This window comes from Carassius auratus, chromosome 17 (assembly GCF_003368295.1).
Source record: "Carassius auratus strain Wakin chromosome 17, ASM336829v1, whole genome shotgun sequence".
Taxonomy (NCBI): domain Eukaryota; kingdom Metazoa; phylum Chordata; class Actinopteri; order Cypriniformes; family Cyprinidae; genus Carassius; species Carassius auratus.
In genome coordinates, this window is record NC_039259.1 from 8,161,027 (window position 1) to 8,177,680 (window position 16,654).

At 35.5% G+C, this 16,654-nt stretch overlaps 1 protein-coding gene across 1 annotated transcript; it reads right to left on the bottom strand.

Annotated features, from left to right (window-relative positions):
- Positions 1-342: 342 nt before the first annotated feature.
- Positions 343-2,346, bottom strand: LOC113117130 (fibroblast growth factor-binding protein 1-like). The gene is made up of 2 exons (XM_026285556.1): positions 2,064-2,346; positions 343-1,527 (listed from the first exon to the last, which is right to left on the bottom strand). The coding sequence occupies exon 2, from the start codon at positions 1,437-1,439 to the stop codon at positions 759-761; it is 681 nt and encodes a 226-aa protein (XP_026141341.1). The 5' UTR covers positions 1,440-1,527; positions 2,064-2,346; the 3' UTR covers positions 343-758.
- Between the last annotated feature and the right edge of the window lie 14,308 nt (positions 2,347-16,654).

A 16,654-nucleotide genomic window follows, 5' to 3' on the forward strand; every position in this document is an offset into this window, starting at 1 on the left:
TTGTGAGACTACAGAAAAGCCTGAACAAAAGGCCATATTCTCCCCACAATATTTTCCTCTTCTTGTCCAATTGGCTCACCAGGGGTAAAGTGAAATCCTTGAATAGTACATTTCATCGATTTGAACTATCGCATGAGATCCTCTTTTTCCTGTGACCGTCATTTTAGACCACTGATATGGCTGACTACTGATGCTGAGTGCACAACAGATACAGCCACTGCTGTCTGAATACAACATACACTGACAAACACCTATAAGCACTGCCATCTATAAGTGATGAATGATGGAATTATTTCTTTTGTCATATATTTATAAAATTTTGCTTTTAAAAATATATACGTATTTAGTTCATTAAATCTGTTTTTTTTAAATTGATCTGAATATTATTTGCAATAGTCATATACAACAATTTTCATAATGAGTCAAGTAAAAGGTCATCTGTCGAATACAAAATACAATTATTAATATCTACGAAAAGTTCAATCAGGTTTAGTTAGAATATACACAAGTAATTAATTGTAAGATCATAGTTATTTTGATTAGTGTGATTGTTAAATATTATACATAAACTACTTTGCCTATTTGTCTTCCTCTTCTCAACAGGATTTTTTAAATCCATGATGTCGAACTAGATGATGAACTTTTGCTTAGTCGTATTTTTGACACCCGACATGTTTTTTTTCTGTCTTTTTCACATGCAACAACATTCTTATCCTCCCCTGGGTCCGAGAAAGCAATGATAGCAGATGTTTCTCTTTTTAACCATCAAAAAACTTGACAAAAAAGTTGCAGACAGAATGCCATCCATCTCCGCAGTAGCTCACAGCGGGCTCCATGTCTGAGAATCCATCATTCACTACTTCTCCGAAGCCCTCATCCTCTTCTTTCTTCACCTCCCCTTCCTTCTCTTTCTGTACTTCTTTTTCTTTCCTCACAGGTGCCTCTGTTTTCCGTGGTATTCCCTTGCTCATATGTGTGGTGGTCTCTTCTCTGCTTCTCTCCGTGAGTTTCATGTGAGATGCACTGGGTGCTTTTTTACACAGGCGTGTTTTCAGGACTTTCTCCCCCTCACAAGCATTCTTTCGTTTCTTCAGTTTGCTCACCACCTGTTTCCAGTACTGGGAGGACTGAGTGCTGTAGATGGAGCATTCCTGAGGTTTTCCTGCAAACTGGCATGTGTAGTGAGGTCCGAGCCCCTCCTCACTTGGGACGGTGCAACTCACCTGGAGCAGGATGTTAGCTCCTCTCTCTAGCGTCTCCCAGGTGCAGCTGTGCCCATCCTTAGTGCCTAGTTGACCTGACCCCAGCGAGGGATTTACTGCCGTACTCTCTGATCCAGTCACTGCATCTGATGGCTGCTTGGACTTCTTTTTTGCCTCAGAGAATGACAGGATGAGGAAGAGGAGGGAAAAGATGAAGAGTAGACTCTGCCCTCCCATGGCTGTGTGAATGCAGGTTAAAGAATGGGAGGAATCCCTAGTTTAGAGTAAACACAGAACCCTCAGAATGGAGACAAAATCACAGCACCTGCAAAACAGAGGAAAAAAATATGCTGGCTTATTATAGTTAACTAAAGCTGAATCCATAAATACACGTGTTACATGAAATAACAGAGATGTTAACTAAAATAAAACTAATAAAAACAATAAAAAATATATAACTTTGAGATAACATTTCTCATTTTCATTTAGTTAAACTGTACTAAAATAACTAAAATAAAACAAACAAAAAAATGAAAATAATGAGCAAATACAGGCATATTTAAATAAATAGATAAAAAGAACTTATTCAACATATTAATAAAAATAATAATTTATAAAAGTTTGATACTAATAAAATAACACTGACATGGTGCAGACTACATGTTTAAGTCTTCAAATGTTTTAAATGGATATAATAATAAAAAAAAATCACAAAATCAAATCACATCCCACCATCGTCATCCTCATGAACAAAACTAGCACAGATATGATATTTCCCCCTTTATGCCACTCAGGCACCTGCATTTAAAAAACAGCTGAAAAATGACATATACTTGTTTCTCTCAGTGCTGTTTTACTTACCGAGCTGAGTGTTTCTTCAGGACTGTGAGTTAGAGAGGCTTGTCTGAGGATAAGAAAGCAGGAGGGAGAAATAAAGGATGCAATCGAGGGATAAAGAAAAAAAAGGGGGGGGGGGTGCTTTTTGGGGGCATCAATAGGGTATCCAAACCTCCCAAATCTGGCATCTCCCTCCTCATCTGAAGACAAATGGACACCCCTCACCCCATCCCTTCTCTCCACTGCTTTGTCTCCTTTCACACACATTTTTTTCAGTTTCTCTCTCGCTTATCCTCACTTCCTGAGCGCTTGGTGTCTTACCACATGAATAAACAGAAAAATATTTATTTGTCTTTGACTTAATAAACAAAAATAATTGGAACCATTTCAAAAGGGAGACTGCTAATTACTTTAATGTTAAAAAGCATCAAACAACATTTCCTTGTTGTTTGGGCATGTTTCTTTTCAAATTTACTTAACCTTGGATCAACGAGCACCCTAAATTTCCCTAAGGGAAACTCTCTCTCTCTCTTTTTTTTTTTTTTTTGTAAACATTTTTCCAGTTAAAAGCTGCAGACTTGGAAAAACTCTTATGTGTTTGCCTGTGATTTTGTGTTTATAGTCTGAAAGAGTTTGTGTGTGTTTGCATTTGGGTCAATGCTTACGTATTTGGCAACACTTTCTAATCCTAAACCATCCCTGTGGCTGGGTCATGCTCTGCTCTTTTTCCGCTCAGTTAATGCAGATTCTTGATAGTCAGTTTTGTCTCCATACCAACCGAACCCTAGCTGCTGACCCACAGCAGACGCTGGTAAGGTCACACATGGCTGTTGTCTTGCTCAGTGCCTCACAGGCGCTTTGGATTCATTCCAAACCCTGAATGTGCTTTTGGGAATTACATGTTGAACTATGATGGACATATGAACAGTTATGAGCATCTCATGAGTGAGGAGTTTGCGGGAATCAAATGAACTAATAGAGCCTGTTTCTACTCACTGCTTTAAAGTCACATGTTTTTTGCTGTTATTTTGTGTTTTTTGCATGAATTAACTGCATTTTGGGGGGGGGGTAATTATATATCTTTTTTTTGTTCAGTATTTAAAAAGATAAATGACTACTACGTCATGTTTTTGCTATCTGCATTTCCTAGTCTTTTTATCTAGTGACTCTAACATTGACCAATAAAAGCCACTGAGAAAAAAAAGCAACAATTTGGGTATTAAATATGGCCCTGAGATGCTCTGCATAGTTCTTCATTTTGAAGATTAATACAATGGCTTGAATTCACCATGAGAAGAATGTGTGGCGTGTGAGGGTTTTCAGCTCAAAGACTGTACTCTTGTTTAGATTCAGAAAGAATCTCTGCAGTGGATTCTCAGCAGATGACAGCAGCAACATCTCCCTCTGCTGGTGGTGGAGATGTGTTTGGATTTAGGCATCTACAGGAGTTATCCGCCTTATTTTGCAATGGAAGTATTAGCTTTTTTTTTTATAGGTAAATAACTAGAATAATAACAAAGTTCAGTAAACCTGTTGTTGCTACAAACCATAGTGATTTTGATTATGATAATAAAGTAAGTGTGATTATGATATGATAAAAGATACAAATTTGCAACATGAAGCAGCACAATATAATATTTTGCAAAGGTAAAATAAGTGAAAGCCATTGACACCAGAATCTTACCATATTCAAATGACCAATGTCCACACATGCTCTTATGTTAAAATAAGGTGCATTTAAGGGGCCACTGGCAAAAACATTTCCTAAATATTATAAAACCTCTTATAATATAATAATTATAATAATAATAATAATAAAGTTTTATTATTTAATTATAACATTAATTACAATATACATTGTTATATAGTGATAATATATTGATTCAATTGATTGATGTGTATTAAAGACAAAGATATGTAGTTATGTATAGTTTAATATGCATGAGGCCACTTATAAAGTCTCTTTATAACCCTATAATATAACCCTCTCTTTATAGTATATCAAAAATCTGCTTGAAAAGAATTCCAAACAGACAGTCAACAGAAATTAATTAGAGATCCATCAGAGGTCAGAGGAGGCATGCGACAATTTCTGCCAGAGGTTCTGAGCTTCTCTTTGGGGTGGAAGGGGTGTGCGGAGCACAGTTTGTCCAACACAAAACAATAATCACTACTGTATCTTGGCTAGGTGATTCCACACATCTCCATCTCTCACTTCCGAGTGAAGTGGTCAAAAGTGGGGGGTTGTCATGGTGACCACATTCGTAGGGTGATCGTTTGCTGATTTACATAACATAGGCTGGTTGAAGAAATCTGAATTCCACGAATTCATATCTCGTTTGATGGGCCTGCAGCTGTCCAGAGTGCCTTGGCCTTTGTCTGATTCACAATTAGATTCTCCCCCGTCATTAGCAGCCCGCAAGGTCGACACGGGGTGCATCTCGCCAGCTCGGTAATCACCGTCGATGGTCCTGGATGGCCACTGTGCTCACTGATTGCAGAACTGCTCAGCAGATTAACTGGGACTGGGTGTTGAAGAAACGCTGTTCCTCATCAAGGACTCGTGTAGTGTCATCAGCCGCTCACTGAAGAAGATAATCTCACATATCATCAGTCGTTAGGAGAGAATAAGAGACGCAAGGACTTCTGCATTACAGGAGAGAGGAGAAAAGTGTCTGAATGTCATTAAAATGAAAAAGGCAGAGTGGCTGAATTGCTACTTTTGAGTGATGTGTCTGTTGACAGGTGCCGGGAGCAACAGAATATAGTGTTGCTAAACTGACTCCAAATAGTGCTTTTGTTGTAGCAGTGTGGGGTACAAGAAAATTATATTTTCATTTATCGTAAGTGGCTCCTTTTATAGGCTTTTTTCCCCTAAACAGTTTTTTTCCCCACTTATTCATTCAAAAACAATTAAATTAAAATGTATAAGTTTATATTTTATGTTATTCAACAATACACTGCAGTTAACTGTAGTAAAAATGTAAGTATACTACAGTGTCGCAGTTTATCAGTTCACTATCATTAATACTACAGTGTGTTGTAGCATTCATTAAAAGTGTTGATCCGCTCCTCTGCTATCAATGAGAGGAATGTCTATACTTCCTCGACAGATCACAAAAAAGTCATTTTTGGTTGTTAAAAAAAGGTGTGCTTGTTCAAAGCAGTTGCGTTCAATTCTTCACTGTCTGTGCAGATTTAAATCTATGGGTTCAGTTGTGTTTGTGTCACAAGTTCAGTGACGCAGGTAGTGACAATTCTCTCTGGCCAATCAGTGATGAGCAGAGTTTACATGTCATGTTTTGGTGACAGTTCGGTCCACTTGGAATCTCAACCAAGGTGGTACTAAAAATGTACCAGGTTCCAGGTACTGTACGCAGTGGAAAAAAAAACAAAAGTGAAACGTACCGAACTGTAACATGCTGTACCATTCAGTGGAAAAGCTGCATCATGGAGCTTTTGCCATCACCCTGGCTTATCAGGCACAGGGTGTGCTCTGCCTGCTCAGGTTATGATCTACTTTACTAGGAGTGTTGCATCCTCTTGGGCGCTGGCTTGTGGCGCCTCGCTGACTGATATTTGTAGAGCTGCGGGCCTGTGTTCTCACCTCAAATGGGTTGAGGCACTGAGAGGTCTAAAGGAGGGAACTGAGATTTCATGTTGCGTCACCACGGCTGCTGTATCATCGCTGAGCGGTCGGGTTACCGGCTCAGCTCCTCAGTGAAAACCTGAGTATGCACTGCACCTACTGCCGATTTATACTTGCGCTGCGATCAGCGGCAGCTGGTTGCAAATGTTGCATACAAATGTGCATTGGCTCGTTTAGTTTAAATTCAAAGTAGATTGGTCTTGAAAGGAATTAAATTATTTCCTTTCAAAATTAACTCCTCAAGCCAAAACTCAGGAACTCACAGCAAACAGATACCATTCTGCCATACAATAAAACAATAAAACTGTTCTGGAAAAGAGATATTCAAGGAGAACAAACAACACCTATTTCCTTGCTCAATTACGACCTCCTTCCTCCCTCTCCTCTCCTCTCCCCTCCTTGCCCCTGACTCTCACTCTTCTCCCCCAAAAGCAAGAATATCCAAGTGCCATGTTATATATTGTGGAAATGTAATTTTTTCCACTTCATATTTAGTATCATTTTAAATGTCTCTGCGATTGGTAAAATGGTCTCAATTTCACAATAGTCTATGAGAAAGATTAAGTACTTTTGTAGAATTGTGTTCTGTTGAGGAGGGGGTGTGTCCCCCTTTAGGGGTCTTTGAGAATGTTTAACTTCCAGCCAGGTGTGACCCAGATGTGACCACGGGAACCTATTGAACCAAAATGACCTTTATGTTTTTACAACAGATTTGAAGATTTCTTTGTTGTCTGGTCTGAGTATTTAAGGGAAATGACAAAACAATTCTGGGCGATTCTGTAGTCAGATCAGCCCATAGTGTGGAGTGTATCTCATATGTTCCATACTATGTATCTTTCTGAAGTTAGCTATATTATTATTTATTCAAAAATGTAATTGTGTTGAACACATTGTGCCCATAGAGCAGACTATATAGTTGTTTGTGCTACTACCTGTGCACATTATCTAGTTAAGTTTGTTCTCTAAAACACCTGAATGCTTTTCTATACATTTTAGACCATGTGTCTTAAATTAGGGTAACTGTTACATGTGTGACTATGCTAAATTTGTTTGTCTCCTGTGTGGATCACTTGGCCATTCCCCATATGGCTACAGTGTCTGTGCAGGAGCAAGGTTGCCACGTGGTTACAATGTGATTCACAATTGCACTATCCTTTCTAAATTGGCTTCTAATTGTTTCATTATGTAATTGACATAATCCAATTTTACCTGACTAATAATAAAATGTTATATTTGATTTATCCTAAACTCTTCTGAAATCATTATGACTAATAAACTGTGAGGAGCCTTTTGTTACCGCAAATCTATGGCTAGGATAGGTCAAACTGAAGGCTCGAGAATGATAGGAGCAGTAGGCACGTCATCGTGGCCTTCTGATTTCTGTCTATTGCTGCTGTTAGCAAGCTGTATGGGAAAAGACTAAACAAACTACACTTTTGTCATAAGCAAGCAGTAGGCGGCAAGCAAAACATGTATTAGTCTACCTACATCCTCTGACTAACATCAGACTGAGTTTGTGATCCACATGAAGATCCACATGAAGCTAGCGTGAGACTTAAAAGAGACATTAGGTACCCAGTGAACGGGTATAAATGTGAAGTATAGTGTGTCTGGAATAATCAAATATCAAAATTGATACATAATCAACCTTTGTGATCAGTTTTTAAATAGAAACATTGTCTAAATTCAGTGATCACTTAAAACTGGAGTCAGATTGAACACGGAGTAAAATACATTTACTCCTGATAAATTCAGAAGCGCAAGTAAAAAACCGAATATGCATTGAACCTTTGTCCAGGCCGCTGGATTCTGCTATTTGGGCCGGCGGGTGAATCCTTACAGTCTCTCCAGCGAGATCCCAAATTGTTGGTCATCGACGTGATGTCTCCGTTCCCTCCTTCAGTGAACAAGGGTTACATACATAACCAAGACGTTTCAACTTAACCTTGAATACCTGCTAATTTTACATTACCTTTATTGAAAGTTTATTGCTTTTGAGAAAAACAAGGAAACTGATAGAATTAATATTTGGTAACACTTTATAATAACTGCATGCTATTAATCATTAGTTAAGCATTAGGAAACAGTTGATTCATCATTTATAAAGCATTAATAGACATTTATAAGCAGTTTATAAATACAGATATAAATGCTTTATACCTGATTTAAAAGCATATCTATAATGTATTTAATAATTGTTTTTCATACTTTATTAATGATCAATTTATCATTTCTAAATTAAGTATAGCATTATTTACACACCAGTTATTAAGCAGTTGTCAGTGGTTCATAAGATCACTTAGAAATTGTAAGTAAATGATTAATAAACTATTTAAATGTGCATTCATACATCTTTTTATTCAGACATATAGTAATCGTTACTTATAGTGTTAATAAATGGTTTATTAACATGTATTTCTACTGTTATTCAGGGTTAATTCAGGTAGTTATAAAACATATGTAGTTGTTAGTTAACTATTTTGTGAGCTCATCTAAAGGGAGGACTATTTATGCCTTGTAAAGCTTTTACAAATTAGATTTAAAGGCTGTTAATATTTCTATGTTCTGTATCACTGTGTTGTGTTTGTTTCTGTTTTTTGTTTAGAAGATAACTGAGCCTTTAAATATCCTTTATAAATGCTTTACAAGGCATAACTAGTCCTCACTTTAGATGAGCTCACATAAATAGTTAACTGACCACTACTAAATGCTTTATAACTACCTGAATTTACTACATTTCTTGTGATCTTATGAATCACTGGCAACTCCTAAATAACTGGTTTGTAAATAATGCTATACTTCATTGAGAAATGATAAATTGATCATGAATAAAGTATGAAATTACACATTATAGATATGCTTTTAAATCAAGAATAAAGCATTTATATCTGTATTTATAAACTGCTTATTACTGTCTATTAATGCTTTATAAATTATGAATTATCTGTTTACTAATGCTTAATTAATGATTAATAGTGTGTAGTTATTATAAAGTGTTACCAAATTTTTTTGTGTTGCCCTCTTTTTCATCTTGTGCCCTTCGCTACTGTCTTTGTAAATTGGTGTGAATATTTTTAATTTTCAGCTTGACAGAAAATAAATATCTATGACAATTAAGCATTGTTGAGATTGATTTTCTGTAATCAGCTGGCACATTGATAGAATAAGATACAAAATATTCTACATTCTCTGTGTGGGTTTACTGAGTTCTAAACACTGCAACAGAGTGCATTCATCTCATTGAATGTCTTTGATTTGTTCTGGTCCTCTTTCTGACTCAGAGGTAAACAAGGTCCTTTATCACTTCTGAGGGGAAAAAAAGAAGCATTTTACTTTACTTTCCACAAACTAACAGAACTTCAGGGCTGAAGTGCAACGAGTGTGTACTCTTCTGACTAAAATTTTCTAATTAATGATGTGTAACACTTCATAACTATAATTTAGAAGATATTAACACATCTATACACATGTACATGTATCTACATATTGATATACAAATATATTTAGTTTTACGGTATTTCAACTATTTCATCTGTTGAGCAATATATATTGCAAATATTCTTAGTGAAGGTCATTTTAAAGTGTTACCATATATTGTAACAGTTAATTTAAAAAGGTCACGATGTAATTTCAAATAACATCATATGGGTTTTAGAACATGATCTTACGTCTCAGTTATGGATTATAGTGGACATTACCTCAGGGGATTTTGGTTTTAATATTAGTGTTAATATTATTTTTTTTTCTTGTTGTTTGGCTGTTTTGTACATTTTAGTGCACTATGAAAAGAAAAAAAAGGAAGATGTACTCATAATTGTCAGCCAGGACAATCCATTAATTTTATGGAAATCAGTATTCACGTTTTTGAATAGCCAAATGTTAATAAACAAAATGTTCAAATGTTTAAGTCAAGAGTGATCATCTGGTGATTATTTCAAACTATAGTAAAAATAAAATGAATCCCTAAATACAGGCCTAAACTTGAATTTGAAACAGGCATCATTCTACACATTATTCACCTAAGTACACAGTTAAATAGGAAGTGTGGGTTTTTTAGGTGAGATATTTTAAGGGAATAATGATAAATGCATTGTACACCAAAATGCCAAAATCGGTATTAGTTTAGCGGTTGATGGAACTCAACTGTAATCAGTCTCTTGAATGTCAGATCAATACTGGGAGGAATTATTGACTGGCTCAGTTAAAATAATTGATTTGCTTGCAGACACTTGCCTCTGAAACCACATTTTCTAGAAGATAGTTTTAAAAGTCACCATAAACCATATAGTTATATAAAAATAAGTTATAAAAAATGTCTTTCATGTGTTTTCAATACTGAATACTAGTATTTTTCTGTGCCTAGAAGACCTCATTGTCAAATTGTCAAACGCTAACTAACTTTTAAGCCCCCTTTTCCATTTCGGTCTCTTTCAGTCTCAGTATAAAAAAGATGTCAGGCTACCACTCAAAAATACTGTGAACGGCTCCTCATCATTTGATTGTCATGAACCTTGACTAAACTGAGTTCCTTTTCATCAGTGCCAAAGCCTCCCCCACTGTCCACTGAAGTGAAGGTCAAATCATCATGGTCTCCTGGTATGTGAAAAGTTATCTTGTTTAAAGTTATAAAACTTGTCATTTGCACTTACATATTGTTGCTCTTTTGTTAGTTTTATAATTGCTTCTATTGTCCTCATTTGTAAGTGGCTTTGGATAAATGCATCTGCTAAACGACTAAATGTAAATGCTATCCTGGATAATAAACTGAGTTTTACATAGCATCCGCTGCCCAAACCTGCAGTAAGTTTCCTAAGGCAAAAGTAAGGTAATATATTCCTTGTATATTTCAAGCTTTTATTTTCTTTATTTCTTCTTGTTTTGTGATTTATTATTTACATATTTTTTCTAAATAATAAACTATTTTGTGGCTTTCCTCAAAACTTTGTATATGGCACATTATGCATTATAGCCACCAAACTGGATTTTTAAGATGTTGTTCCAGAGACTAAGCAAGATGAAAACAACAAGGGCCAAAAAAAGCTGCATCTTATTTACAGTATACTTAAAAATCTCATCCTTAAATAACAAGAGGAAGTCAAGCAAAATGCTTACTCAGCTTTTGGAACAGTCACTGGCACGATGATACAAGCTCCATACAAAGAATGTTATAGAAATTTTATAAATTGTCTTGCAGAGGAGATAAAAAACAATCTTGTTCAGAAGAGCAAAGCTACATCTTCTGTAGTCTTCTTTGATTCTTATAGGAAATATTTATAATAAGATTTTTAAATCAGAGTACCAAACTAGTTACTTTTTAATTTAGGACAAGACACTACAGGCTAAACCATAGTTTTTTCATGCACTGGTCAGTTTTGAGATTTGATGTCTTGCTTTAATATATCTACTTGTTACAGAAAGAACATTTAAAATGTATTATCTTTTTTTCAAGCTCATGCATATTTGAACTTTTTGTGCGTTTACATTAGTTTTTTTGCACACATTGTGGTGGCCATTTCCATTTATTCATTTAGTAGATACTTTTATCCAAAGCATCTTACGAATTAGGAACATCACAATTAATTTATCATAAGAGGCAAAAATGCCAAGTTTCAAGTACAAACTAGATTATGAAGTTGGCCAGAAGTGAAATGCAGAAAACTAGCAGATGTCAAATAAAACATTTTTGAATGCAAAGTCTGATGAGGTTAAGAATGTTTTTCTGCAGATTTCTCTACAATGCACCTGAAGAAACTTGACTGCCAAACTGATGACTAATTAAAGCGTAAAGAGAGCAAGAGCGAGAGTGTTGCTAAGAAAAGTCAAATGGTGATAATTACACCAACACACACACACAAACATGACTCGATTTAATACGGCAACAACAGTCCACTGGGACCAACACTGCTGTTGTCATGGCTACACAGCTAATTAGTGAATAAAGCTGTAGGTGCTCGGAGAGTAGCGATACACATTTGGTTGTATTACTGTATACCTTCAAGTATATTTAACAGAATAACAGCTTTCTTAATGTGTGCAGGCTAACACTCATGCTTTCTGTGACATGGTCATTGTGCCATATCGATCATTTGTGGATATAAGAGGGCAGCTAGATTGATTTGTTGAGAGCCCCCCCTTCAGGCTGTTGTGACTGAGTGATTGAGTTACTTGATCTCTCAGACAGCCACATAATGATGTGTCTCAATGGAGAGAGGGTCATTAGGGTTGTTGAAATGACCTTGTATTAACACAGAGAGACACGCCTCTGGTTCTAGTGCATGAGTGACCCAAGGATAATGTGAAAAAGTCTCAGCATGACACACTGCAATATCAAGTTAAATTCAGGACAAGAAGCTTGTTTTTCAGAGCAAAACCTTTTTACCAAATTAACAATGCAGATCCCGTGCCATATTTAAAAAAAAAAAAAAAAAAAATTCAATGCCAGTGTAGAAGTTTATAGACTACCATTTAAAATGTTTTATAAAGAATTTCTCCTTAAAATCACAGAATGTAAGGAATAACCTTGAGTGAATTCTTTATTAATCACCTGGGAAATATTGTTCAGAATAAGCTTTCAACACCCTTGGTGTGGTTTTTAGTCATTTTAAAAAAAACCTGCTGTAGTCCTTCTATAAGATACAGGTGCATCTCAATAAGCTAGAATGTCGTGGAAAATTACATTTATTTCTGTAATTCAAATTGTGAAACTTGTGTATTAAATTCAATACACACAGACTAAAGAAGTTTTAACTCTTTGGTTCTTTTTTATGATTTTGGCTCACGTTTAATAAAAACCCACCAATTCACTATATCAACAAATTAGAATACGGTAACATGCCAATCAGCTTATCAACTCAAAACACCTGCAAAGTTTTCCTGAGCCTTCAAAATGGTCTCTGTTTGGTTCACTAGGCTTCACATTCATGGGGAAGACTGCTGATCTGACAGTTGTCCAGAAGACAATCATTGACGCCCTAAACAAGGAGGGTAAGCCACAAACATTCATTGCCAAAGAAGCTGGTTGTTCACAGAGTGCTGTATCCAAGCATGTTAACAGAAAGTTGAGTGGAAGGAAAAAGTGTGGAAGAAAAAGATGCACAAACAAACGAGAGAACCACAGCCTTATGAGGATTGTCAAGCATAATTGATTCAAGATTTGATTGAACTTCACAAGGAATGGACTGAGGCTGGGATCAAGGCATACAGACATGTCAAAGAATTTGGCTACAGTTGTTGTATCCCTCATGTTAAACCACTCCTGAGCCGTCTTACCTGGGCTAAAGAGAAGAAGAACTGGACTGTTTCCCAGTGGTCCAAAGTCCTCTTTTCAGATGAGAGCAATTTTGTATTTCATATGGAATCCAAGGTCCTAGAGTCTGGATCAAAGATGGAGAAGCTCATAGCTCAAGTTGATTGAAGTCCAGTGTTACATTTCCACAGTCTGGGATGATTTGGGGTGCAATGTTATCTGCTGGTGTTGGTCCATTGTGTTTTTTGAAAACCAGTCAGTGCACCCATTTACCAAGAAATTTTAGAGCACTTGCTTCCTTCTGCTGACCAGCTTTTTGAAGATGCTGATTTCATTTTCCAGCAGGATTTGGCACCTACCCACATTGCCAAAGGTACCAAAAGTTGGTTAAATGACCATGGTGTTGATGTGCTTGACTGGCCAGCACTCAACCGACCTGAAATAAGCTAAAAATATTTTGTATTATACATAATCTGGCTCAAGTGTATTCATTATTCAATTACAACCTTACCATATCTAATCACTTGAATGATATTTCTTAGTTTTTTAACCAGCCTACTCCTTTACATTCTTTCACACTTCATAATAATAATATCAACAACATTAAAAATGCAATGATGCAAATATTTTTTTTTCTAAAATGTATTTTAGGGAAAAAAATGCGGTAGAGTTTTAAATCCAGTTTTTAATTAGACAGGACACAGGACACAATTTAATCGCAGTATGATATGACTTTCAAGCCTGGCTTTTATCATGTTTCTTGAGTGTATGAAACTTGAACTGCCAGTCTGATTTGATCACATGGCAGGTTGATTAAATGTGGAAAAGCCTTTATAATCAAACAAACTGTAGATCCAGTTTTTCTGTAACACTTTCAGGCAGTGTAATAAGTTAAAATTACATGTGGAACACAATCACTTTTCTCACAGTGTGTGTTCAGATAATAACAACACTACTGGCCAATTGGCTAGGATTTCTCCTGTGTAGGGTGGAATTCAGACACCCCCTCAAAGTTTCAAAAATAACAGGCATTATCTTGAAAGTGTAGGAAGAAACCTGAAGTGTCTGCCAATCAGTTCAGGTGCGAGAAGTTCTGATGAAGCAGTTTCTCGAATTAGTGGAACGTAGATTTCAAACTGAGCCAGTTGATTTGGTCAGTCATGATATAGCTTCAGCTACAACTTACAAAATCAAGTGAATTTACTATGATTACAGATCAGCAGCAGGTCTGTGAGATTCATGATTCATTACATGCAACTACTTGTAAGGGCTGCTCTATGTCTATTTTGCGGCACTAAACTTAGCAATAAATTAATTGAAAATAATGCATTATAAAAGTCTGTTAACTCAATCTCAAAGTATGCTGTTATTAAACAAATAATGTAGCAAAATGTTAATCCACTGAACAAAGTTAAACACACAATGTCCTGATGCACAAACACTTTATATTGAGTAGATTTTACTGAAAACATATGATTAAATGAGACTGTATTAATGTATTTACAATAAACAATGCAAAATTGATTAAAATACTTACATGCATTTACTTTTGAGTTGGAAAAACAGGCAAGAAACACACTCACAAAACACACACAAAACATGGTTTCTGGGTTAAAGGTAGTCAGATTTTTCTGATGAAGCAGTTGTGTGTTAATTAACAGCGTAATTATAGATATTTTATAGATATTATTTAATACGACTAGTCAACACTATGGGGTTTCTAATACAGCTGTTTTTTCCTCCCTCATTTGGCAATAGAAATGAAAGAGTTTTGGTTAAGGAAAGCAGAAAGGCAAAAATACTATTAAAATTCAAAAACAGAAATTCAAAAGGCATTTATTCTGCTCTTACTTCTGCACTATGAAACTAGAACTGTGAAAAGATGTCCTCATGAAAAGTGCACATGCAAAATGGTGGAGCAGGGTTATGGTAACCACTCAGAGTAAGCACAAAAACAGTTGACAAATTTTAAGTTATTAAAAGAGCAAGTCTGATTGGATGAGTTGTTTACTTTGTAATGTTTTTTTTTTTTTTTTGTGGCCATTTCTACCAGTTTGATGTTTTTTTTTCTTTTGTAGGCACTGCCTACGTCACTTGACTTTTCACCTGTATATATATATATAAAGTAGTTAAAAAATAGGCTAGGCCGTAAAAAACATGCTTTTTTTCTTTTGTAGGATGTTTCGAGATATCAGATATCAAATCATTGTGATTAGCTGTCCTGTCAAAGGCGATAAGAGCGAATAAAATAATAGGATACAAACGGAATGATAATGTCAGAGCAGTGTGATGGACAGCTTATCCACTGTAAACCCGGATAAGTTCTACTAACTCAAAAGATTTGAGGCAACTGATTAAGCCAAACATCAATATCAGGGAGTCTCTGCAGGTTTGTTAAAACAACTTAATTCTCAAGGATGATAAAGATCTTTCTGGTTTGTACTGAAGAGCAGTGTCTGGGAGTTCTTGGACAACTGTCAAAAGGGCAACTGATGAATCAACATCTGGCTCTTCTGAATCATCGTAAAATCTGGATGTAAAAAGTGTTGAAACAATTACCAAATGCTATCTTACCAGTGTGATAAAAAGTTGAAATTTAATCCTTAGAAATATATAGTTTTGAGATTTGGCTTGGAATTGAATAACACTGCAGCTTTTATGACAACAGGTCCATGTGGGACAAACAAAATGTTTAACAATTTATTGCATTTTAAATAACGACAATATTAATTATATTCATTTTTATCTTGTGGGACAATGAAGATGCCATATCATGTCCAAACTGTGTAAATGTTAATTTCCATCCTGTCAATTATTTTCTCATCCAATTTTTTTAAAAAGTGCCCACTGCACATGCTACCCATTATAAAGCCTTGGAAATAATGTGAGATCATAACTAAGACATTTAAATTGAACTAAGAGACAGATTTTCCTTTATGAGGCCTGATTCACACACCGCTGGGTGATTGCAATTTTGATGAGGCTCTTGAGAAGAGCAAACCAAAGCCTGCCGGCTATCTAAAGCCTGCTCCACAACCTTCCACTCTCCCTTTTACTCATGTCAGTAACATAACCCTACCTGGCCTGAATTGCCATCTTTATCTCAATAGTATTTTTTGAGTCTAAACTTTCATGAAGTTAGTTATAATGGTCATAATGTTATACAAATATAAAAATGTGCTTTTGTAATTGATTTATAACTTACAACATCTCTTTATTTCACAAGCATAAAAAAAATCAATTACTTCATTTTGTGTGTGTGAGTGTGCTTGTTTGTGTTAGTAATTGAATTTTCCACTCCTAAAGGAGAAAGGAGTGTTTTAGTGAGTAGGAATTGTTATTAATAAAACTTATTCTAACATTAAATACTCATATATGAAGGAATGTACCTACAAGTATGGTTTCAAAGCAATTAATCTTGTTTATCTCCTTTAAATTATATTATTCTATTCCTAAATATGATGTAACATTAATATAAATTATAAGTTACCCCCTCCAAAAAAAATAAAAAAAATAAAATAGAATTCACCTGCAGTTAATCCAGTATTCAAATAATATCATTAATACTAAAGTATTACAAATATTTTTTCTTGCAGCATTATATTAAAATAAACAGGGTCAATGTAATATGACACCACTAATATTATTGCACTTCCATCAGTTGTTTCTCATAAAATAATTCTGTGATAGCTCTGCATAAGATCGCACTTGCCATCTGTT

What these genes read in the sequence shown, in the direction of transcription:
- LOC113117130 (XM_026285556.1), bottom strand. Translation starts at nt 1,439, where the DNA reads ATGGGAGGGCAGAGTCTACTCTTCATCTTTTCCCTCCTCTTCCTCATC.